This window comes from Anabrus simplex, chromosome 1, assembly GCF_040414725.1.
Source record: "Anabrus simplex isolate iqAnaSimp1 chromosome 1, ASM4041472v1, whole genome shotgun sequence".
NCBI classification, from domain to species: Eukaryota; Metazoa; Arthropoda; class Insecta; order Orthoptera; family Tettigoniidae; genus Anabrus; species Anabrus simplex.
In genome coordinates this window covers 508,084,611-508,111,671 of record NC_090265.1, presented here as the reverse complement: position 1 = coordinate 508,111,671, position 27,061 = coordinate 508,084,611, and the positions used below count along the sequence as shown (strand labels likewise).

General features: G+C 41.9%; 1 protein-coding gene across 1 annotated transcript in view; it reads right to left on the bottom strand.

Moving 5' to 3' along the window:
* The window catches only part of LOC136857032 (dual specificity protein phosphatase 14), a 71,535-nt gene extending 61,395 nt beyond the window's left edge, over nucleotides 1-10,140 (bottom strand). Inside the window, exon 1 of the mRNA XM_067135381.2 lies at nucleotides 9,670-10,140. Coding sequence (XP_066991482.1) covers nucleotides 9,670-9,788 — 119 coding nt within the window. The 5' untranslated portion in view covers nucleotides 9,789-10,140. The remainder of the gene's footprint in view (nucleotides 1-9,669) is intronic.
* Nucleotides 10,141-27,061: the final 16,921 nt, after the last annotated feature.

Below are 27,061 nucleotides of genomic sequence, written 5' to 3'. Positions count from 1 at the left end.
TTGTAGAACACTTCCGTTTTTCGTTTTTCGTGGTTTTACCGTTGCACTGTACGTTTTCTGATACGTAAGAATGGGAAATGGCTGGAATTGGCAAGATATCAGCAATGGCGTTAATTAATGAAAAAAACCCCGGTGTTTATCTGGTGTGAAAATGGGAAACCACGGAAATCCATCTTCAGGGCTGCCGATGGTGGGTCTCGAATGCAACATTTCCCGAATGCAAGCTCATAGCTACGCAGCCCAAACCGCATGCCAACTTGGTCGGTAGAACACTTAATCTTAAACTAATAAAATCGCTGGAGTGTTGCTGGAAACGAGAAGCAAACTATTCTTCTTTAATAATATTATTGGTTTTACGTCAATTTAGTTACCTTTATGGTTTACGGAGACGCTGAGATGCCGAACCGCATGAAGTTTTTACGTGCCTTAATTGCTTTTTTTTTTTTTTTTTTTACAATTGGCTTTACGTCGCACCGACACAGATAGGTCTTATGGCGACGATGAAAAATGAAAGGCCTGGGAGAGGGAAGAAAGCGGCCGTGGCCTTAATTAAGGTACAGCTCCAGCATTTGCCTGGTGTGCAATTGGGAAACCACGGAAACCATCTTCAAGGCTGCCGACAGTGGGATTCGAGTCCACTATCTCCCGAATGCAAGCTGACAGCTGCGTGACCCAAACTACGCGATCACTTGCTCCGTCATGCCTGTAAATTTAGCGCATTCATCACCTTCAAATACCACCAGACTGAGTCGAGATTGAGTTCGCGTGGTTTGGGCCACGTAGCTCTCATTTTGCATTCGGGTGATACTTGGTTTGAAACCCTGAAGTTAGTTTTCCTTGGTTTCTCATTTTTGCACCATGCAGATGCTGGGGCTGTACCTTAATTAAGGCCACGGTCCTACCTTCCCATTCGTAGCCCTTTTCTATCACATCGTCGCCATAAGACCTATCTGTGTCAGCGCGACGTACAGCAAATGTTTAAAGAAATGTACCCGCCAACCTGAGCTCAGATAGCTAGTACACTACTGCCTGAGTCACTCAGCCCAGCTATTCTACCTTCTCAGTCATTACACATAAATATCTCATTCCCATCAGGATACACGGACTGCAGATGGCCTTGCCTTGTTATGCAGTAGTAACCAAACCGTTAAAACATGTAGCGGTATTGAGCTAAGTAGCCTTGAGGTGTGGGAGTAACTGATAACTGTTAGCTTGGATAGCGTAATGCAGGAGGAAATCGTCCGTAATGGTCAATAGCATAGGCGAGGCAGTAACAGAGCGTGGACGAGCTAAAGAGATGCTCCTGTGGGCAGGATGACAAGTCCACTGACAGCACTTAGGCGTTCTGGATGACAACGAACACTAAAAATTCATACCTCTTGCCGTGGATCAGAAAGAACTCGGAACATCTAGTGGATCAAGGTACATATAAACTTCTCAGAACAGGCAGTGAAGCCCCATGAAGGAATGAAAGGTATAGGATTCCAGTATACGAAACATTACCAATTCTGCTGTGTCGCACATGGGTGTTTTCGCTATTTTTTATGACCGGATGCCCTTCCTTACGCATAATCACTATTGCGTGTTTCTGTATTGGTCGGTAGTGTGGTGTGTTGTCTGAATATGAAGAGGAGAATGTTGGGACAAATACAAACACCCAGTCCCCGAGCCAGATCAATTAATCAAACGCGATTAAAATCCCCGACCCAGTCGGGAATCGAGCCCGGGACCCTCATAACCGAAGGCCTCAACGCTGGTCATTCAGCCAAGGAGTCGGACTACGAAACCTCACCACTTAGAATAATATAAATAGTTGTGCATATAGCTATTGCCCCCCCCCCCTTCCTCCCACTCCACACACACCAGGAATTAACCTGATATTTATCGTAGGCATGTCCATGTAACTTTGCAAAAGTAGAAATACCGACTCTAAATTTCTCATCCATGCAGTTAGAGGCGCGCGTCTGTGAGATTGCATCCAGGAGATTCGAATCCCACTGTCGGCAGCCCTGAAGATGGTTTTCCGTGGTTTCCCATTTTCACACCAGGCAAATGCCGGGGCTGTACCTTAATTAAGGCCACGGATGCTTCCTTTCAACTCTTAGGCCTTTCCTATCCCATCCTCGCCATAAGAGCTATCTGTGTCGGTGCGACGTAAAGCCACTAGCGGAAATTTCTCATATTCTGGTGAGGAAATGAAACTGAGTCCTTCTGAGTAATTCAAGCACGTTTTTACTACCTCGGACAGACAGACTCTCATGTTATAATATGAACGCCGACGACTGAAACTGAAATTGCTCTTATATACTGTGTTTCTATACTGAATGTTCATTGAGTTCTCTCTGCAAGTTATGGAAATGAAGTACCTTAAACCAACTTGACGAGGTAGTTTCCCCAATGAATTCCAGATAAATAATCATCAGTAGAAGTACACTCAGGCTTTGGACAAATTATATCCATTTCTAGTAACTGTGTGCGCAAGATTCGCTGCTTCTAGAACGAACAGGTCGTTCAGAAATACAGACTGAGCTACAGGTCACCTAGCACCCTCAATGGGATCGCTTAAATACGCAATAATCCATGTCGAAATTTTACTTTACTTTCCATGCTTGCAATAAGTAGCCCATTGCGACAACGATATGCAGGTTTGGACACAATCCATACGATTTTATTACAATGAGGTGAATATTTTTTCAGTACTTCTTTTCTGTGGTTTAAAGTCATACTAACACATCGAAGATTTCCGGCGACGTAAGGAAAAGGGCTAGAACCGGAAAGGTAGAGGCCGTTGCCTTAATAAAGGTACAACCCCAGCATTTGCCTGGTATGGCAATGCGTAACCACGGAAAACTACCTTCAGGGAGGCCGACGGTGGGATTCGAACCCACCATCTCCACAGTGGAAGCTCACACCTATGTGACCCTAACATTCGGTATTCTGTAATTACTTCGTTGATAAATACATACATATGTACCGTGCATTCGCTGAGACAAAATGTGAGCAAATCCTTGTTTGCAAGGATCAGGATTATTTCTCATTTTTATATCAGGCAAATGGTGAGGCTGTACCTTAATTAAGGCTACTGCAGCTTCCTTCCAAATCCTAGCTATTTCCTATTTCATTGTCACCGAAGAACTCAGTGTTAGTTCAGCATAGCAGGAGGAAGAATCACCGTTCGATTTCATATACCTTCTTCCGTACTACCGTCTTAGGTATTTAAATATTTCTTCACTTACTTTTTAAATGCATAACTCGTCCAATACATACTTTAGACTAGAAAGGCGACAAGCACCGTTGATAGCAATTTGTCGAGTTGTTATTATTAGAATTCGTTCTCCAAACATAGATGTATACTCCTTTGCTGGCAACGTGAACACTCCGTGTGTTAACTAACCAGAAATCTCTCTGAATGTTGAACCGCTGGCAGAGGTTCTGCGCTTAAGATAAGCTTCTCCACTCACGTCAGCGTTTCCATTCTATTGCATCTTACCTGCTATGAGGAGCTGTATCAGGCTGCATTTGTCACTGGCGATGCTTTCCTGCTTTCTTTGAGGATTTGGACTTGCCGTGAATTCCTGGCGCGATGGAGCACCTCGTTGCTAGCGACGCGGTCTATCCATAGGATCTTCAGCATTGTGCGACAGATCCACATTCATTGAAGAAGTCTGTAGTATCCAGCTTGTTGACACTGTACAGCACCTCCGATAACATGCCACGCCAACAAGTTCCGAATCGCAAGTTACTTTATTTCCAAGCAAGACACTTTACCTTCAGAAACACGCCTACATTTACGTTTAGAATCGAAAGTGCGCTTTTAAGGTGACACGCACATATTCGACTAACGAAGAAACAGTAATGACCGGAGTATTTTAGTAATTAGTCACTATCTGGGAGAAGAAACAGAGAAAGGACAGGTGAAACCTGGCTGAAGACAACTGAAATTTACGAGAAGGTAATCACGTAAAAGTGGAAATGACTGCAAAATTAATTGAAAATTCAAACATTGCCATTCACCCTCTCTTAATTTTAAGTTAAGTGGACAAGTAATCATTCTCTGTACAAATAATTGGTTGAAAAATACCTTTTTAATTATTTGCTTTACGTCGCACTGACACAGATAGGTCTTATGGCGACGATAGGATAGGAGAGACCTAGGAGTGGGAAGGAAGTGGCCATGGCCTTAATTAAGGTACATCCTCAGCATTTGCCTAGTTTGAAAAGCACATTAATCAAAAAAATGTATAATAACTTGCTTTTCTGTGTGAATATGGGATCGTATTTCTAACTTCGATTTATTGGGTCTAAGACTACGATAAACGTTTCGGAACTTTCAATAAGGTACGACCGTAGTAATTTTTAGAAGTAGGAATGGTTTGGAGAAATACTAACAATGGCTAGCGTAAGTCGTCGTGGCCCGGAATAACTACTGAATTTGAGTTAACCAGTTCTGTCATGAAGAACGTCCTAGTATGTCCAGAATATGTACACGCAATATTTTTAAATGTAATAAAAATTCTAGAATGATCGCCGGGCTGAGTGGCTCAGACGGTTGAGGCGCAAACCTTTTGACCCCAACTTGGCAGGTTCGACCCTGGCTCAGTCCAGTGGTATCTGAAGGTACCCATTATGTCAGCCTCGTGTTGGTGAGATTTATTGGCACGTAAAAGAACTCCAGAGGGAATAAATTTTGGCACCTCGGCGTCTCCGAAAACAGTTAGTGGGACGTAAAACGAATAACATGATAATAATAATAATAATATTTATTTATTATTATATTATTATATTATTATATTATTATTATAATATTTATTCATTATTTATTATTATTATTATTATTATTATTATTATTATTATTATTATTATTATTATTATTATTATTATTATTATTATTATTATTATTTTAAAAAGGAAGTGAATAAATCTGAATAATGTAATCAATGGTAGGACGGAAATGATTGTAAGGCTTTTTATTAGAACTCTCAACCACGTGTTCTGAACTGAAAATACTGACCCGCAAAACAAAACCGAAAATACTGTCCCGCATCACATTCTTTCTCAAAGTTGAAAATCGTCTGTTCTCTCGACTTTCCCTCTTTTTGCCTAGCATTTTAACGTCGGACAAACGTGAACAGGTTCTCATACATGACCTTTGGAAAACTATTTGTAGATCTCACTCCAAGGCCAAAATCCTTGTAAAGAGTCGTAGAGAAGAATAGTACCTTCTTTACGACGTACCGGCACAGGTCTTATGGCGAAATAGGGAAGAGTTTGGAGTGGGAAGAAAACGACCGTGAGCTTAATACGGTACAGCCTCAGCATTTTCCAGGTATAAAAACCGGAAAGTACGGAAAACCATCTTCAGGGCTGCAGACAGCTGAGTTCGAACCCACTGTCTTCCGAATGCAAAAGATAGATACATCACATAGGAAGTACGATTATGCACGCACTGAAGGTACGGGCGAAAGGTTAAACATATTAGAAATACGTATTGGTTATCACATGCGGGACGACTTGATGGTGATTATTATTAGTATTATTATTATTATTATTATTATTATTATTATTATTATTATTATTATTATTATTATTATTATTATTATTATTATTATGGTGGCGGTGGTGGTGGTGGTTTCATTGGAATGTTGATACGACATAAATATAACACATTAAAAATTATGTTACAATACACAGCTGCCAATTTATATGAATCGAGGTTTACCTGAAATAAAGAAGAATATGTTTACATTACATGTTTATGAAAATCAATTGGGAAACAACGCAGAACAAACGATCTAATGTTCTGTCAGAGTTATGTAATTCATTTCATAAAATACTCAATTTAATTAACGCCCAATTTACGGGTAGACGTTACGACTAAGCATTCTTCTTTTTCTACCGCTTTTCCCACACCTGTGGGGTCGCGGGTCCGAACTGCGTCGCACATGTGGATTTGGCCCTGTTTTATGCCCGGATGCCTTTCCTGACGCCAACCCTATATGTAGGGACGAATTAATATTGCGTGTTTCTGTGGTGGTTGGTAGTGTGGCATGTTTTATGAATATGAAGAGGAGTGCGTTGGAACATACACAAACACCCAGTCCCCGAGCCAGAAGAATTAATCAGAAGAAATTCAAATCCCCAACCCGGCCGGGAATTGAATCCCAAGACCCTCTGAACCGAAGGGGCATCACGCTGACCATTCAGCCAACGAGTCGGACGTTACGACTAAGCACATCATACACAAAACGCTCATTAAATAACATGATTTTGATGTTAGAGTGAGAATTATTATTATTATTATTATTATTATTATTATTATTATTATTATTATTATTATTATTATTATTATTATTATTATTATTATTATTATTATTATTATTATTATAGTTTTCCGTCTCACTACTTTTACCGTTTTCGGAGAAGCCGAGGTGCGGGAATTCAGTCATTCAGGAGTTCTTTAAGTCATAGTGTAAATATTTCCTCTCGCTCTACCGTCTGAATCACTCAGTCCAGCAACAGATCAGATATTTGCACTGTGAATTCCATAGTCTACTAGTGCAAAGTGAAGAACTGATTTGTCACCATAGGCTATATTGTAATATTTTCTCCACGTTGTGTCGTAGGGCATAAATTAAGATTTTTATATTATTTTTATATTATATATTCTGCTAAAACTCTTGTTCTCAAGGGCACATGATTGAAATCTAGGACAGTCAGTGAACACTTAAAACTGTTCTGATTCCAGAGATATTTATCAGTATATTTACTGACACGATTTATGAATAGCCACACCCGGAGGCCCGGGTTCGATTCCCGTCTCTGCCACGAAATTTTAAAAGTGGCACGAGGGCTGGAACGGGGTCCACTCAGCCTCGGGAGGTCAACTGATTAGAGGTGGGTTCGATTCCCATCTCAGCCATCCTGGAAGTGATTCACCGTTGTGTCCCACTTCTCCTCCAGGCAAATGCCGGGATGGTACCTAACATTAGGCCACGGCCGCTTCCTTCCCTCTTCCTTGTCTATCCCTTCCAATCTTCCCATCCCCCACCAAGGCCCATGGTCGGCATAGCCGGTGAGGCTGCCTGGGCGAGGTACTGGTCATCCTCCCCAGTTTTATCCCCCGACTCAATGTCTCACGCTCCAGGACACTGCCTTGGGGCGGTAGAGATGGTATCCCTCGCTGAGTCCGAGGGAAAAACCAAACCTGGAGGGTAAGCAGATTAAGATGATTTATGAATAACATTCATTGAAATAGAACATCTAGACTACTGCCATTCATGTTTTAATTTTGATAGCAGGAGAAAATAGTTCAAACAGTTTTCATGAAAACACCACGCGTAAAATACGTTTTATAAGAACAAAACGACACTAGCATATTGATGAAAAACTGCATTTATAATATCTTATTAGAATTTACTTGTTCCTTTCTAGAAGCACTTATCCTAAGTATTATTACCTGCGGGGAGATTAAGATAGGATGTCATTGTTTAATTAATATTACGTACTATTACTATTATTTATTCTTGAAGACAATTATTATTCGCTCTGACAGCATTTAAAGCGCATAAACAGGTAAAAGAATACAATATAAGCTCATTTTCTTCACTTTGAATGAATACCTAACAATGGTACCTACGACCACGACAGAGTTCAAGCCGACGCTCTACGGTTGTTGATAACACTGTTCGAGCGTCGCTTTTCACTAAGTATGTCCTTCGAAAGGGCGTTTTCTATATTAAAATCCCAGGACTGCAGATTTAAATGTTTTCATTGAAACTGTGACATATTTACGAAAGTTCTTGAACGCAGGTGACACAGTGACATGCAGTGTGGTACGCAAAGAGGGAGGGGGTTTGCCGGGTTTAACGGCTCCCCCCCCCCCCACAACCATTTTTCAGTCTCTTGAACTACTCTTTTTTAATTGAAACATAAAACAATGTGTAAATATTAATTAGTTTTACGTCCCAGTGACCCTCTTTACGGTCTTCGGAGACGCCAATATGTCTGAAGTTTGCCTGCAGTAGTTTTTGTACGTGCTAGTAAATCTACAGACACGAGGCTGACGTATTTCAGCACCTTCAAATACCACAGAACTGACCCAGGATCGAACCTGTCGACTTGGGCTCACAAAGCTAGTGCTTCTGCCGTCTGAGCCACTCAGCCTGGCTATATAATAATAAATATCATTCATTGAATCTATGTATTAGTATCTCAACTCAAAGTAACACCTGCGATCAGAATAATAATAATACATTATTATTATTATTATTATTATTATTATTATTATTATTATTATTATTATTATTATTATTATTATTATTATTATTATTATGGTCTGGCTCCATGGCTAAGTGGTTAGCGTGCTGGCCTATGGCCATAGGGGTCCCGGGTTCGATTCCCGGCAGGGTCGGGAATTTTAACCATCATTGGTTAATTTCGCTGACACGGGGGCTGGGTGTATGTGTCGTCTTCATCACCATTTCATCCTCATCACGACGCGCAGGTCGCCTACGGATGTCAAATCAAAAGACCTGCACCTGGCGAGCCGAACATGTCCTTGGTCACTCCCGGCACTAAAAGCCATACGCCATTATTATTATTATTATTATTATTATTATTATTATTATTATTATTATTATTATTATTATTATTATTAAAACACCTATAATCTGCACGTGGATAACCAGTCTTAAAAATGAAAGCCCGCTTGACGAAATTCTGCGTACGCCACTGATAATAAGACAAATAAAGGCAGTGAAATGATGAGTTCGAATATCTGCTATTATTAAAAAGGCGTTTTAAAGAAATGGTTAGGTAGTTTGGTTGTGAAGTGTGCAGTTTACGTATGGTAGACACATATAAGCCTACAGTATATCTCCGTACAGGCCATGAAGGTCCTTGGAGGAGTGGAAGATAAAGGCTTCCACTATCCGTAACCTCGGCATTAATCTTGATGGGGTAGTGCGGTTAGCTCTACGCCCGGCCGCCTTTGCCCCCAGGAATTACCCCGGTACTCATTTTTGGTATAGGCTGAGTGAACCTCAGGGCCATGCGCATCTCCGGAAGTGAAAATCTCGTTTCTTCAATTTTACGACATCCTGGCTGGGAAACGAACCCACGTCCTCCCGGGCGAGCCGAGCACGCCTTTACCGCCTCGGCCAGGCAGCCCTCTGTACAAATAATGAACAATTATTCTTTATGGTCTACTGTTACGATTTTGTAAATTAATAAATAAAGGTTATAAGCTGAAAACTTACGTTATACGGTTACGAACGTGAGAAGCTCAGGACAGCGGCAAATTCAAAGGAGAGATATAAAAACGAATATATATTTACTGCATCACAATATTCTCGCAAGAAGAAAGAATTTCTTCTTTCCCAAGCATTTTTTCTAATTTTTAAAATTGCAGCAAAATTCCAAAGCAGAATACTGACCATAGAGCAGGGATTTATTATTTCATATCTATTTTTTAAAATCTAAAAACCAACGTTCATTTTGATAGACACAAATCTTAAACGCATTCACAGAAATCTGTACCGGTTGTTCATAGTGAAAGGCTGGTATGGACTCATCTATTATTGATGGATAATATTAATAATTATATAAATATACTGCGTTTTCTCTAATTTTACGAATAATCCATTGACAATGTAACCAAGGATACTTTACCTAGAAAGCTGATCACTCTGAATCCTGTCACTGATGTCCGAAGAAAGTATTGCAGGACTCTTAGGAGAGAACCGGCTCTCTTCCAACTGCAAATTATCTTCTTTGCCTATAACTTTCATGGCGAGTTGTTTAGCTTATAGCGTCTAAATGTAAAGTTTTCTAACCGTATCACTTTCTTCTCTCACGGTTCACTTTTGGAAAGTATCTCACAGAAATGAACCTACTCTTTCACTTGTGGGAATCAGGGGTAAATGACAACTGACGTTCATGTAAGATTTCCAGATATCGGGGATAACCTATAAGATTTGTGTTCAGTCACACAACTGTTTGGCATTCACATCACTCTGACATCAAGCTAAGTAAGAAACATCGTACATTAACGAAACTCTCGTGAGACTGAGGCGCGCAGCTTCAGGCTAGCCAACACTCGCACGACTGACTGAGTCACCTCGCGTGCCACAGCGTGATGCTCACCTGTTTCTATCTCTCTCCACAGCGTCGGGGAATCCTTTTTAATACCACTGCGCGCATGCGCCCATCGAAGGTAAACATCGTTAACTCCAGCGCGCTGTTGCTTGAATTGTGTAAGCGTCTTCTTATTTGCGTCCAGAGAAATAAACATGTTAACATTCTTCGCACCAAGTTATCAAAACTTGTGTAGGCGTTGACAAACATCGATTTTCCTGATGATTAAATTTACATTTTTTAAATTCCCCCTATATTTTTCAATAAGCTCGGTGTTCAGTGAACCAAGGCACATTCCAAGGTTATTTTAAGCTTTTTGACAGCTAAGTGGAAGACATGTGTCAAGAGAAGAGAGCGAGAGAGCTCGGCCGTCATCTGGTAGTAATTTACGTGTTCAGCTTGGAATGTGGCTTACTGCCAAAGCTTACACGAGTCCTTCGTTGTTTTGTTACAGTCGTGGGCTTCCTTCACCTTCTACACTCATACCTACCGACACTTCACATTTTTAATGTCATACATCACAGCAGAAAGCATGATGCCAACCTGGAAAACTTCTCTTTGGTGTTGAACATGACTTAAGTGGAGGCGGAACAGGTTTTTCTCCGGGTTCTCTGGTTTTCCTTGTCATCTTTCATTCCAGCAACACTCTTCAATATCATTTGGTGGTGGCGGAGGTATGGACTTTGATATGGACTTTCGATTTGAAGTAAAAAAGTGCCTAATAATAATTCAACTCATTGTATCCCCCATTTTGAACATGAGTAATTTTGACTTAAATGGTCAGGGAAATTCAACTATATCACCCCTACTTTGGACATATAACGATGTAGAATTCCACTTTCAAGGTGAGGGTTATTCACTGCTCATCATCCTCGTCTTGGTGATACGTCAACGCAGCCCCAGCATTTTAACATTTAGCTAATTCCGTTCCTGTCATGCCCACCTTAGATGCAACCTGGAATACTTACTTAGTATTGCAATGTGCAGTTGTGTACTCAAGAAATAAATTAGGGGAAGTAGAAAAACAAGAAGCCTCCGTGGCTCAGACGGCAGCGCGTCGGCCTCTTACCGTTGGATACCATGGTTCAAATCCCGGTCACTCCACGTGAGATTTGTGCTGGAGAAAGTGGAGGCGGAAAAGGTTTTTCTCCGGGTACTCTGGTTTTCCTTGTCATCTTTCATTCCAGCAACACTCTTCAATATCATTTCATAGCATCTATCAGTCATTCATAAATCACTTTGGGAGTGGCTACCCCATCGGACTAATAGCCTATATCTGATTCATTCAATACATTCCTGGCCCGGTCAATGACTGGAAAACAGGTTGTACGTTTTCATTTCCAGAACAACAAGAGACCTGACTTGGTCTTCTAACCTCTTTTCTTCTCACGCCCACGATGTTGCATTGAGAGGTATGTGGTAAAAATTAGAATATCTCATCTTCCTAACTATGGACAAAGTTCGGTACACCACAGAATCCTTATGTGAAACGGCATTCGGCCAAAATTCTTGAAAGTTTGGTAAATGTCTATAATGCTTATATAAAAATATCAATGGGCACAGATTCCAGAAAATTGTAGTTGTCGAATTACAGGTGGTTGTTTTATGGTAAATGGCTGTTGGTGAAAATTCTTGAAACTATGGTAAATTATAGTCCCTTTGTTCGACTCGTTGGCTTAATGGTCAGCGTTCTGGCCTTCGGTTCAGAGGGTGCCGGGTTCGATTCCCGGCCGGGTCGGGGATTTTAACCTTAATTGGTTAATTCCAATGGCCCGGGGCTGGGTGTTTGTGCTGTCCCAAACATCCCTGCAACTCACACACCACACATAACACTATCCTCCACCACAATAACACGCAGTTACCCACAAATGGCAGATGCCACCCACCCTCATCGGCTTTCAAAAGGCACTAAGGTGTAGTAATTTTGTCCCGTAGTTCTCTAATCAGCGGAACACCAACGATATGGAATTGGTGTATTTAAACAATCTCAAATACCGCCATCTTAGACGAGATTGAAACTGTTACCTCGTATACATGAGGATAACAACTAATCTATTGTGCCCCGAGTTTGGTCCATTTCAATTAATATCGTTTAGCATGTTTTTCCAACCGAGCGAGTGGCTGCCAGCTTGCATTAAGGAGATGGTGGGTTCGAACCCACAGTCCGAAGCCCTGAGGATGGTTTCCGGTGGTTCTCCAGTTTCACATCAGACAAATGTTGGGGCTGTGCCTTAATTACGACTGCGGTCGCTTCCCTCCCAGTCCAAAATTAAGAACCCGCCAACTATCCGATAGTGGGAAACCACACTTCCATAAAAATAAAGGCATATACAGTTTAATTTAGTTTACTATAAGCATTGCCTTTGCTGGCAGTACCTAGTGTTAACAGTGCACTATGTCTTCTGGTATAGGCTAGAGCAATTTTTTTACTTTAATTAATCTGTCTCAGTCTTATCCTTGGCTTTGACAATATGAAAGTGACTGAGGTATGGGTGATGCTAGTTCCTTGTTTTTTTTTCTATTTGCTTTACGTCTCACCGACACAGATATGTCTTATGGCGACGACGGGAAAGGAAAGGCCTAGGAAGTGGAAGGAAGCGCCCGTGGCCTTAATTAAGGTACAGCCCCGGCATTTGCCTGGTGTGAAAATGGGAAACCACGGAAAACCATCTTCAGGGCTTCCGACAGTGGGGCTCGAACACACTATCTCCCGATTACTGGAAATTGGCCGCACTTAAGCGGGTGCCATTCTTTATTCAGCCAGTCTCTGCTATGAGTGGTGTGAAAATGTTGCTCATAGGGTCAGATGGTGCATGTATTTCAGTGGGCGTGGCAGACTGATATGTAATCGCAGCTTCTGGCTCGGTGAGGAAAGCAACGGGAAACTACCTCACTCCTCATTTCTCTAGTTCGCCTCTTCAGTGATGCCTAGGCCATCTATGACAGCTGATGGCGGAGCTGTTGAGGATCCAACCAGCCTTAGGGCTGAGGACTGAACATACATACTCGTATAAACAAGACGAGTTATCGATACATATTTTCAATGTAAGTATTAAAATTGTTTATAGCATGAAACCATGAATGGTTACATTCAGCTGATATCTTCAGATACAATGAGTGCAGCAAAATATTTTTCAACCGCGTTCACTCAAAGACAGTCACACCACTACAAATTTAAGCACGCCACTTACTCAAAGAAAGTCGTTTTGGACTGAATACGAAAAAAAAGCAGTCCCTGACTTTTCTACGCGAGTGCAACTGGTACTGGATGAATATATTTGCTATAAAATATTCGGAAACAATCCGATAATCGGAAACGCTCCCGTACTCCTAAAAATCTCATGATTTATATAGACATAAACTACAATTTTCTTCACTTCAAATTCTGTTTGAATTGAAAGAATAGAGACTGTATGAAATTTGTACTATCAGTTATTTTCAGCTGAATTAACGGCAATAATCATTGTATGGCACTCATATGTACTAACTAGAGGACATGCTTATCGTTTTGGGTTCTATATTGTCTAGTGATTTATTTATACCTAATATTTGTCCCATGTGTTCAGTAGTTTATAGCTTTGTTCGACTATTCGTGATCGCAGCAATTCCCTTTGCCTCCACACGTATTATATCACCAAGAAGATCTCTTATCGAACTACATTTCGAATAAAGAATATACAGTTTAAAACAATCTGAGGACTTAAATTCAGTCTGCCTTAAGATACCACATGGCGTCACTAATATTTCAAATTTCGCAAGTCTAAAAATACTGAATACTTGCAACGCCACGTTCAAGATGCAAACTTTAGAATGTTTTCTCTAATGAGAGCTAATCAGAGCTGGAAAGGCATAATTAGTAAAGTAAACTTACTAGTAACGCCATGCAAGTGACACGATTTTGTTTATTTCGGTTACCTCTAATATCAACTGAAGGATTCAAAGATGTGACAAAATAATTTTGACTTTCATGAACATCACAGCCTTCTTAAATTGCTTAAATTTACCGAACAGATGGCTGCCACATTTCAGTATGCGATAACACTGTTTATAGGCACCTTTGAAATTGGAACTAGCTGCTGTTCTTCTTTGAACCCTGAGAACACGCTATGACTGGCTGCCAATATGCGACACTAATCATAAAACTGCTGCTCTCTCGTTGCTGCATCAACACAAACTGATAAAAATAATACGGAAGGATAAAGCCTAGTGCAACCTCAAAGGATGTAGGTACCGTTACACAAACAGGCGTAGTCAAAGTGAAAAACTAGAGGTGGCTTCACCAGATTGCTCTCAGTGTTTGGCTTAACACATTTTATCTCTAATCTCTGGGACCTGGCCACCTCTGTGGATCAGTAGCAAAGTATTGGCCTTCAGAACCCAATATCACTCTTTCAAACCGGGCACAGATTTCCGGACTTTTAAGGATGGAAAGAAATCAATTCTGCACTCCACGTTGTACGATGGGGCATGTACATTATCTCTAGCAGCCCAGCGAATTTCCTGATTATCTGTCACTTGTTAGAGTAAAATGAAATGTCGAAATTGAAACGTTGGCACCCTAAGTTGCTCAAATCAAAATTGCTGCATACGTTACCTCCGAACAATTGTGTTGGATTTACGTCCCACTAGCTACTTTTAGGGTATTTGGGGAATCCAATGTGCCAGGAGTTTGTGCCGCAAGAGTTCCTTTATGAGATTGACGTATTTTAGCACCTTAAAATACTACATAACTGATCCGGGAGTGACACTACAAGCTTGGGCTCCTCTCTGAGCCACTCAGTCGGTTCAATTCAATCACCTCTATACCGTGCAAGGCAGTGTTTTCCAGGGGCAATTTCCGTAGTTTCGGTCTTCCACTTAGTAGCACGGGGGAGGGAGATTGAGGGGCTTGTTGGGTACAAAGAAGGAGTCTTTGCGTAGACTCCTATGTTATATGCTAGCAAATGTACCCGTGCTCCGCTACGGTATTATACATTATACACGGATTTCTCCGCAAATTACTGTAAAGGCAGTGAGTAAGATTATATAAAATCGCATGCCTCTTAGCGCTATCTTCCTCCTCGTGTGTGCTTCTACAATTGCAGGGGGCTAACCCTGGTTACCCTCTTCAATTGAAGATCCTCTTCGCGGTGAGGGGGACTAGTAGCTCCTTTCTTGCGATGCCGAATGGAGCCCTATTGGGTAACCATTCGGCATACAAGGAGGAGGAAGCTAAAGCACCGCCCAACCCTAAGGTGTAACGCGACCCGTGCCGATGGGGTGCATGGCACATGGGAGATGTGCCTTGAACGGAGCCTTCGAGATACTTGGCGACCTCTCGAAGTAAGTAGCCTTACCCAGGTATGCGGGGCTCTGCCTGGGCGGACATATATTTCCCTAGCTACTCGTGGGACCTACATGAGTTCCGTAGCCACCCATAAACCGGAGAGCTCTTCTGGGGCCTCCGAGAGAAATACCAGCACAACAACAACCGAAGGGGACTCTTCGGAGATACCCTCGGACAGTTCGACTTCAACAATTAGAGGGCTCACTCAAGAAGTGGGCAATCTGCAGGTGAAGAAGAAGAAGAAACAGCGCTCTGGCGCTGAAAAGAGGAGATACAAGAAGGCCTTAAAGGCCCGGGAGCAGGCCAAAGAAGGCCTAACTCCTGGGGCTGAGGGGACTTCTACTACCACAACAGCGACAACAGTGGAGGGATCCAATGGGCACAAGAGGCGGGACCCTGAAAAGGGCTCTGCTTCTAGGGCACAGAGGACCCCACCCACTAAGATGCCAGCGGGGAAACGACTTCTGTCGGGGGCAACCCCAGAAGAAGATCGGCAGACCCGCAAGAGACCCAAAGTGGAGTACGCCAGGATAGCTAAAGCTGGGATCAGGATGGCCATAGTACCTGTGGGATATCCTGACCAGCAGCTATCCGAGAAACAGGTGGAAGCTGTGGAAGAGGCTATCACCAATCTGATAGACGAGCTTCCGGAGCAGGGGCCCATTAAGCCTCAGTTCCTGGACTGCTATCTGTCAAGGGGTGCGGCCGTCATCATAGCGGAGAACAATGAAACTGTAGCATGGTTTTCTAGCCTTGTTACAGGTATACAACCGTGGGAAGGAGCCAGGCTCACAATTGTGGGCATGGACAAACTCCTTTCCTACAAGAGAGTCATGGTCTGGATACCAGGACAACCAAAGGACAATAACGTCCTTTTGGGAAGAATGGCACGCCAGAACCATGGCTTAAATCCCGCCAGCTGGAGGGTCTACGACCGCAAGGAGGAGAAGAGAGGCGTCCGCCTTGTGGTCAGCATGGACTCCAGGGATGTGGAGAAAGTGGTGGGGAAGAAGATCTTCTGCGGGGTGCATGTGGCTACCTTCACATTAGTGGAGGGCAAGCGTGACAAGCAGAGGACCAACCCCACCACAGATAAAACCGAGACCAGCAGGGGCGAAGAGCTGGAGCCCGGACAGGAACTGGGGCCAGCCAAACCCCAGGATCCATCGCGGGAGACGGAGCTGCAAGTTCCGGAGACCGCATAAGGTAAAGTATTCTATGAAAGTAAAGAATGATTACTTTCATACAAGCAAATATACAACATTGTATAGCGGCCTCTAGGGTACTTAATAGAAGTATCCAGAAAGGCGGGCTTTCGGTCGCCCTGATACAAGAACCCTGGCTTAGACAGGGACATATCATGGGACTAAATTGTGCAGGTTTCACTCTATTCAGTGGAATAGCAGAGGAGAAGCCTAGAGCATGTATACTAGTTAAGGATCATAACGCTTGGGCTATACCGGGTTTCATTACTAGAGACCTAGTAGCAGTCCTAATGAGATATGAAGAGGGCGGACAGCCAAGAGACTTGGTTGTCTGTTCTGCTTATTTCCCAGGAGACTCTGAATCTCCACCCCCGCCGGAGGAGTTCAAGAGACTGGTGATATACTGTAGGAAACAAGGATTAAACCTCGTAGTAGGATGTGATGCCAATGCTCATCATAGCATTTGGGGAAGTAAAAATACAAACCGAAGGGGAGAGCACCTCATAGAATTTCTATGTACAACTGATCTTGAGATCATGAATATTGGTGATACCCCTACCTTCATTAATAATAGGAGCGAAGGGATCATAGATCTTACCCTGGGTTCCATGGGAATCATGCAGGAATTTAAAGACTGGAAGGTCTCTCTGGAGCCTTCCTTGTCAGATCATAGACACATTGTGTTTTATATGGAGGGCTCCATCGAGATCCCGTCTTACAGAAACCCTAGACGAACCGATTGGATATCTTTTAGGGAGGACGTGAGGAGGGGACTGGAGGGAGGACCCTCAAATATAATTAAAAACAAAGAGGAGCTGGAGCTCAGTGTGAGTTTTCTCACACGGACACTGGTTACCTCTTATGAATTAAACTGCCCTATTGCTAAGGCAAAAAGAGTAACAGGAAGCTTCAAGTGGAATAGTTATCTTGAACACCTGAGGAGAAATACACGAAGGCTCTGGAATAAATACAGGGAACTTCAGGATCAAGAAAGCCCAGATTCTTACAAAGAATCACAAAGAAGGTATAAGTCAGAAGTCAAGAAGGCTTCTAGGAAATCTTGGAGACAATTTTGTGACTCCATTGAAAGCCAACATGAAGCGGCAAGGCTTCATAAAATTTTAACCTTGGATAGAAGGGCAAGGCTGGGCTCATTGGAGACTCCTTCTGGTGGATACACATCCACAGAGGGGGAGACCCTGAGCTTACTGCTTGATGCCCACTTTCCAGGTTCGGTAATCACGAATAGTGAGGTAGAATCGAGCGGATCCTTCAGACCCGATAAAAGTGGCTGGAGGGAAGCCGCAGAGATTGTTACCCCAAGAAGGGTTAAGTGGGCATTAGAATCCTTTGCCCCTTACAAAAGCCCAGGTGTGGATGGGATCTTCCCGGCGCTTCTTCAGGAGGCGGGGGGGGATCCTTATACCATACCTGGTCAGAATCTTTAGAGCCTGTCTCACTATGGGGTACGTGTACTCCTTGTGGCGTCAGGCGAAGGTGGTATTTATACCTAAACCCGGAAGGTCTTCATATACTAGACCTAAGGATTATAGACCCATTAGTCTAACGTCTTTTCTACTTAAGACCTTGGAAAGACTGGTGGATAGACATATCAGGGAGAAAGTATTAAGAGACTTTCCCCTGCATTCTCATCAACATGCATATCAACCAGGGAAGTCGGTTGAGACGGCACTACACCAGCTGGTTTCTAGGCTGGAGAGTGCCTTGGATCAGCAACAACTTGCTATGGTTGTATTCCTAGATATAGAAGGGGCCTTTAATTATACATCTTTGGGCTCCATAGAACGTAGTCTAGAGAGAAGAGGAGTGAGCAGTATGCTCATAAAATGGATTATGGCCTCACTGCAGGGCCGTCAAGTTCTGTTTACTCTCAACGTTGTAATGTTGAGAGCTAATATAGACAGGGGGTGTCCACAGGGAGGAGTATTATCACCAACATTATGGTGTCTGGTAGTGGACGAACTACTTACCAGGTTAAATGTTGGAGGAATATACGCCCAAGGCTATGCAGACGACATAAGCCTGATGGCGGTAGGAAATTTCCCCAGTACGGTTTCCGAACTCGTACAGAACTCTCTACGTAGGGTGGAAAGATGGTGTCACGAGACAGACTTGTCGGTTAATCCCGATAAGACGGAGCTCGTGGTATTTACCAGGAGGAGGAGGCTAGACGGACTGTCAGAGCATTTCCTATTCGGAAAAAAATTAGTTAAGACAACCTCGGTTAAGTACCTAGGGGTAATCCTTGAGGCAAGACTGAGTTGGAAGAAACATATAGATCATAAGGTGGATAAGGCTCGCAAGATTATGTGGGCCTGTTGCAGGGCCGTCGGGAAGACTTGGGGCCTAAGACCTAGGGTGGTCCAGTGGCTCTATATCTCCATTGTACGGCCCACGATCACCTATGCATCTATAGTCTGGTGGCCAGGCTCAGAGAGTAAAACTGTGAGCACCAAGTTAAACAGTGTCCAAAGACTTGCGTGTCTAGGAATAACAGGGGCACTGGATACTACACCATTATGTGCAATGGAGGCCATCCTAGGTTTCCCCCCTTACATTTATATGTTAAGGTAATAGCGGGAATGAGTGCCTATCGCCTTTGGTCACTCGGAGGATGGTCCTTCAAAAACCCGAATAGAGGTCATGCCTTCACCAGACTTGCCCTATGACAATGATGATCGGGGATCTGATGAAGCCTAGCTTTAATTTGAATTATGAATTCACAGTGGTGATACCCACAAGGGAGGAGTGGGCCGCGGACGCTGGGGCCCGTCTTAAGTCTGGGGGCTGTACATGGTACACAGATGGCTCGCGGACGGAGGCGGGCACAGGCGCCGGGGTCTGGGGGCCTAAGACAAGGCTCTCCCTTCCTATGGGTAAATATGCTACTGTTTTCCAGGCTGAAGTATACGCAATACTAGCCTGTGCTTTAAATATATGGAAAATGCCTGGACACAGAAGACACATCACTATATGTAGTGATAGCCAGGCAGCGTTAAAAGCACTATGTGCAGTTAAAACAACATCAAAACTGGTATGGGAATGCCAAAGGATGTTAGATCAGCTGTGTGAGTTTAGCTCAGTTACCTTATTATGGGTTCCTGGGCACACAGGAATCAGTGGAAATGAAGAAGCTGACAAACTAGCGAAACAGGGCTCAATGGGTTCCTTCACAGGACCAGAGCCCTTCCTGGGAGTGTCACTCCGAAGTGTGAGACTGGCAATATCCCAATGGATAAACCAGTCTCACCTAGATATTTAGAAGAGGTTAACCATAGCAAGACAGGCACGTGAACTTATCAAAGGGCCTAGTCAAAGCTATAAAAAGGTCCTAATGAATTTGAATAGGACCAGAATGAGAATGGTAGTTGGACTGTTAACAGGCCACAATACCTTACAGAGACACCTATACATCATGAAAATCACCCAGGATCCGATGTGTAGAAGATGCGGCAAGGAGGAGGAGACCTCCGCGCATGTGTTATGTCAGTGCGAGGCTTTTGCAAGCACTAGACATCGATACCTGGGCTCACATTTTGTGAGCCTGGAGGACATCAGGAACGCCAAAATCCGGACACTAGTATCCTTTATAGGAGCACTAGGTCTGGACTAGGCAAACCCGTTCAAGGGGCACAAAGGGTCTTCATAGACCTACGTGTGGAGCTCTGCAAAAACAGGGCTCACCCATTTCTTATCTATCTATCTATCTAGCGCTATCTTAGAAACAAAGTAGGGAGGACATAATACGTTGTTTCCGATGTAAGGTAGGCATTGGGGAAGTTTTGAGGTAATGGCAGGCCACATTTCCTACTGCCAAATATAATCGAGTTCGGGAGTTTCTACTATAACGGCAGGTTCATTTGGTAACTGCCATTCACAATAGAGATGGAGAATTTTCATTATAAGGCAAGCCATGTTTCCTTATGCAAATCACAATCAAGTTCGAAAGATTTGATTAAAATCGAGAATTGCAGCGCTATACAACGTATGAACAATCGTATCAACAATAGAACGGCGATTGTGCTATCTGTTTTGTAATACGACTTACCGTTTAGCCACCAATTATCCCGAAACGAATGTCTGCACCGTTATTAAAATGCATCCATATTTCGATATTACCGGGACCTTAGCACTCGCATACATGCGAAGACATTAAGGAAGAAAGTGATACAGTTAAGAAAGTTGAAATTAATATAAAATAGGATTATAACTGATGACATCCGGACAGAACAAATATTTCAATTCCAAGTGGATATATTGGAATATCAAATGTCCCTCAATAAATTGTGATTGTATGAGTTGCGGATATAAGAAAGCGGTAACAGAGGAGAAATTTAGGCGCAGGGATTCTTAAATAAACAGATAATAAGATGACTTATGGTGTTATTACTTAAGCTATTCGAGGACGGTTATAACCTCCAACGATATTCCGCCAATATCCCGCAGAATGGCCGATTGACGTCTCTCTTGCTTTCTACCCAAGGAACAACCACGAGTTTACGGGAATGATGACGAAAATGACAATACGTTACTTCCGTGCTGGCAAGCAGACAGGGACGTTGCCATGGTAACCTATAGGTTCGTTGTCGGTCTGTCGGTCACTAAATGCAGAGCATGATACCCGTTATTTGAAGAGTAGGCTAAATCATGAACATAACTAAAGTTGTTTATAATGAAGAGACGCTTCACATACAGTCCACGGATTTCACAGAAAATCAATAGTATAAGAGAAAATTGAGGGAAACTGTTCTGGTTTTTCTATAAACCCCCCATCTATTCAAAGATTTTAAAATAATATGCATATCAAAACCTTCCTCGGGATCAGTATACTCTAAATATGACGTTTGGTCGAGATCTATTCAGCCATTTCGCCATGATGGCGAAACAAACAGACACGAAAGATAAAAACTACCGATTCGGTCTTGAGTTGACCTAAAATGGATAAATATCTGAAAAACTGGCATAACAAACGAAATTACAGAGAGAGGAACCCCCACAACTTTATTTATATAGACTAAAAACGCTAAATATGAGTGAGTAACCTGGCCAATATTAAAATCCAGTGGATAATCCTTCTGCCGCCTGGTCAAACCAAGCTAAAATTCATAAACCAATATGATCCTTCATAGAATCAAGCCTGGCATTACTCTCAGTTAAGGATGCTAATGATCAACGATATCACAAGTCTCCTAACGGCAATCGAAAGAACTTTATTAAGTCTAGTCTCAAAATCTGTTCGTATTTTTATCAATCTCAAGGAGAGCATACGAGTCTCAATTTTCTGTCAAGTCATGGAACGTCTTTTGAAATATAAAGTAACTGAGAGAACTTAACATATATAACTGTACCATTATTAACCTAGAAACAATTATATAAAATACTAGCAAAACCCGACAGACGTTGTCCTGCCTGTGTACATTTATTTACCTCAGCATATACGACACTAATATCGGGCGCTTTCGATTACTTTTACATTTCTTCCTCTCCCCTTGGGTTGGGAGGGGTGTCCTGCCCCCACACTATTTGATAAAAGCAGAAATAAGTTTTAAGGAACACGTCATAATCTTCACATACTGTTGGGTAGGCAACCCGCTGATCGGACTCGTCTTGCGGTTTGCTTATCTTCACCTATTTAATTTTCCACCGCTTAGTGCCGAACTACCAATCTGATATCGTTCAAACCACTTCATAATCGCTTTCAGATGTAATAAGAACAAACTGTGAAAATTTAAGCGAAATCGGTGCAGTAGTTTTTGAGTCTATTAGCTTCAAACATACCAACATCCAATTTTATATATATAGATGCTGTAGAATAGCTGCAAAGTAATCTTAACTTTGAGTTGGCGTCGGGAAGGGCATGCGACCATAACATTCGATCAAATCCACTCCAAATGCTGCCTTAATACACTGGGAATAAGGTAGAAAAAGTAGTTAACAAGTAGTCTAAATATTAGCACTAAAAGATATCAGAATTAGAATAGGGAAAACAAGATACATCCTTACAAAAATTAGGCATTTACTCTGTTTTACAGACCTAATATTTGGTATGAAAACCAGACGAGTAAAATATTCCTTATTCTTCATATGGAGTAGAGTCCTGGACATTGACCAAAACGTCTGAGAAGAAGATCGAAGCCTTTGAAATGAAGATTTGTAGACTATTACTTAGATTATTAAGGTTTTACCACGTGACTAACGAAATCATGTGGTGTCGAATGAATGATAAGTTATAATACGTCGAGAATATCACAAAGAAGGTATCGAATACTCCAGATCTGTCATGCAAGGGAATATATTCGACAAGAGAGGTAGAAGACGCAGATGGATCTCTTGGTTAAGGACTGGTACCAAATGTCTTTTAATATGAATCTAAAAAAAAGAGAGAAGAATACCCACCTTTCTGATAGGCCTATATAGCAATTAATTTTAACATTTAGGAGCAATATGTGCATGGTATGGAAAGCTTATATGTACCATTCACAGGTATGGTGGTTTTTGTATTTGGTGATACAGGAATGGCTATGGATATTATCTGCAACATAATCCTACCCAGTTAATGTTTCCCTAGCATAGGAAAATAAGAACAGACCAGTACACAATCTATATAAATGTCAATGTTCTGACTGATTGTCAATCAGCGCCCAGGCAAAACTACTAGAAATAAAGAAATAAAACTTTGAGGATACATGTCTAGTACAGTGCAGTACAGTGCTCACTAATGATGGGTTTCAAAAAATTCCGGCTCTAAGCGGATAAAACCGGGGCAAAACCCTGAAAACTGAAATATTCGTTCTTCGAAACTGTTCACCGGACAAAGTTGAAATTTCACTCAATTATGCATTTTTACGCACTAGATGTTGAATAAGACAAGTTTAGAAGAATATTCAGACTTTAAGACTTAAATGAGGGTTAATGTCCGAAAACAAATATACAGTATTCACTTCTGTGAAACCGTCTGACATACGAGGTTGAAATATCACATGATGATTGTCCTATATGTTATAGATTTAAAATAAGTAGTGGTCTTAAAAGCCGGCCCTCGTGGTGTAGGGGTAGCGTGTCTGCCTCTCGCCCGGAGGCCCCGGGTTCGATTCCCGGCCAGGTCAGGGATTTTTCTCTCGGCCTGAGGGCCTACGTGATTAGAATTGAGGAGCTATCTGACGATGAGATGGCGTCCCCGATCTCGAAAGCCCAGAATAACAGTCGAGAGGATGCGTCGTGGTGATCACACGGCCTTCGGGCTGAGCAGCGGTCGCTGGCAGGCCAGAGCCCTTTCAAGGGCGCTAAGTAGCGTGGGGTTTGGTTTGGTAGTGGTCTTAAAAGAATACACCCCTAAGGGTTTTGACTGGTGGGAGATGTCTGATGACAAAAATATTCATTTTTCTGAAACTGTTTGACATACGAGGCCGAAATTTCACATGATTGTTCTCCATATACGTCTTAGATTTTAAGTGAGAAGTTGTCTTGAAACAATACACCCCCTAGGGATTTTTAAGCGGGAGATAAGGCCTCGTGCCAAAAAAATATTCCTTTCTCTGAAACCGCTTGGCAGCCGAGGTTGAAACTTCACATGATGGCTGCTCCTGTATGTCTTAGAATTTAAATAAGAAGTCTTAAAACAATATATCCTTAAGGGTTGATGACTGGGGGTGAAGTCTGATGGCAAATATATTCATTCCTCTGAAACCATTTGATATACGAGGTTAAACTTTCACCTGATGTTTACTCCTGTATGTTTTAGATTTTGAAAATAAGAAGCGGTCTTATAACTCACCCCTAAGGAGTTTTGACTGGAGGTTGAAGACTTATGACAAAATTATTCATCCCACCAAACCATTGGACGAACGAAGTTGACATTTTTCAAGAAATTCGATACGTTGGTGTCGAATATGATAACTTTCTAAATATTTCACGTATAAGGATTGTAATATTGCAGAAGTTGCTGAAGTTATAAAACTAAGTTTTCACAAAAGCCAATATATTGGACCGAATTTTAGACTCTTCTTCCTGAATGCCAACGAAATCTATTTGTAAAACTCAGGTGTTTAACTGAAGTAACATCAAAGTAAGTACACAACTGGAGAAAACATTTTTGAGACTGTATAACATTAATGGTACCTACGTATTCTTACCCACATTGAATGTCTTATTTTGAAAGATTTACACATTTCAAATTACTGATCACATTTCCACAAGCTTAATACATATAATAAATGTTGAAGGTTTCATCTCCATTTTATCAGAGTAATTGGTGCTGCCCTCAATCCCTACAAAATGCTACGTCTTAGATTTTAAAAGGAATTGGCCTTATAACAATACACTCCGTAGCCCCCGTGGCCCAGGCAGCAGCGCGCCGGCCTATCAACGCTGGGTTCCGTGGTTCAAATCCCGGTCACTTCATGTGAGATTTGTACTGGACAGGTTTTTCTCTGGGTACTCCAGTTTTCCCTGTCATCTTTCATTCCGGTAGTACTCTCCAATATCATATCATTCCATCTGTAAGTGATTAGCCATAGCCCCAGAGGAGTGCGACAGGCTTCGGCAGCCGGCACAGTTCCTACCCTCGCTGCCAGATACTGGACCGAATTTCAGACTCTTTTCCTGACTGCCAACGAAATCATCCCACTCCTAACCCTGTCGAATGACTGGAAACAGGCTGTGGATTTTCTTATAAAACTACACTCGTAAGAGGTTTCGAATGGGGAGGGTGTGGGACCTGATTTTATAAAAATATTCATTTCTCTGAAGTTGTTTGACTAACGAGTTCTTGCGAATTTCTAACATTAGGCCTTATTGAAATTTTCATTTCTATTTGTGCTTAGTAATGACCTGTTGTAATTAGGATACGTCTGAACGTAGTTTAAAATTATTGTAGTGCATTGCAGTATCTGAACGTACTCTGAACTTAGTTTAAAATTATTGTAGTGTATTATAGTATCGTACTAGAAATTAGTGTGTTTATTCTATTACTGTGAAATATGTATGTAGTATCTGTAGTACCTGTGGTATCTGTAGTAACTCTCTTACTAGAATTCTGTTGTAGTAATTAGGGTAGACTTATCTGCAGTTTAGAATTGTGTAATTCTTGTGCATTATTTTCTGTTTTCAGTAATTAACAGCAATTTTCATCCTGTTAGGGTGTTGTAGGAATAAAAAGTCGTACAGCTGAGTAGTTTATAGTGTAGTAGTAGCCTATGTTAATTACCTTATTGTCGTGTGATCTTTGTTAACTATCCTAGACAATATTTATTTTTTCCATTTTTATTTTGCACAGAATAAGTTACCTTATTTTATCATTTCCCTACATCATTCAGTAAAGAATGGCTAAGGAGTACGAGCGTAGGAACTGTGGGTGTTGCCAGGTATTAAGGAGTATAAGGGAGGAGTTGGAGAGTTTGAGGAAGATAATTAGGATTCGCTCAGAGGACAGGAAGGAAAGTAGGCCTCCCTCAAACAATGTACAGGATACAGTAGGTGTAATAGAGGGATGGGAAGGAAAGGGGAGAATTTTAGAATACAGGTGGTATAATGTTTTAAGGGTAAGGAGATTGCAGGCAAAGAGCTATATTCAGCATCAGAATTCAGGACAGATGTCTATGAGAAATCGGTACAAGTCACTGCAGGTAGAAAAACCGAGGGAAGATGAGGAACAGGGAACTGTTGCTGAGAAATGTGGAAGTAGGAGGAAGGGAAAATGTAGGCAAGGGAAATGTGGAGTAGTGGATAGGAAAAAGCAGGTGGAACAGGGTCATGGGATGGAGAAAAGGGAGGAGTAAGTAGCTTCTGCAGCTGTCAGGAAAGATAGGACTGACCAGGAGGGGAGGGCATCAAATGAGGTGGGTAGCTTTGAGGGTCTGGTCGTGGGGGATTCCATTGTTAGACATGTGGCGAAAGTGTGTGGAGGAATAGGATTAAGTAATTACTTAATAGGATCTTCAAAAGGCAGAAATATTCAGTCAGCAGCATGTAGAGGTTGTTGGTTACAAGGATAATGTCGAGATAGAGGAGGTGATTAATACTAAAGAAGTATTAACATTTACCTATGACGACAAAGACATATACAGTAAGATACAAAAGTTGAAAACTGGAAAAGCAGCTGGAATTGATAAGGTTTCGTGGGATACACTAAAGTACCTATATGAATAGCTTACAGGATATTGTAATAGGAGTTAAATGATGGCTGAGAAATTATATAATGGATGCAGAAATTTTCTCACGGAATTGGAGTGTGTATCGTAGAGATAGGATAGGAATGGTAGAAGGGGGAGAATTCATTCTGGTGAAAGACGAATTTGTAAACTACGAAAAAGTTAAAGATGATAAACATGAAATTCTATGTGTAAAGCTCATCTCTAAGGATAATAGGATGTCTTTG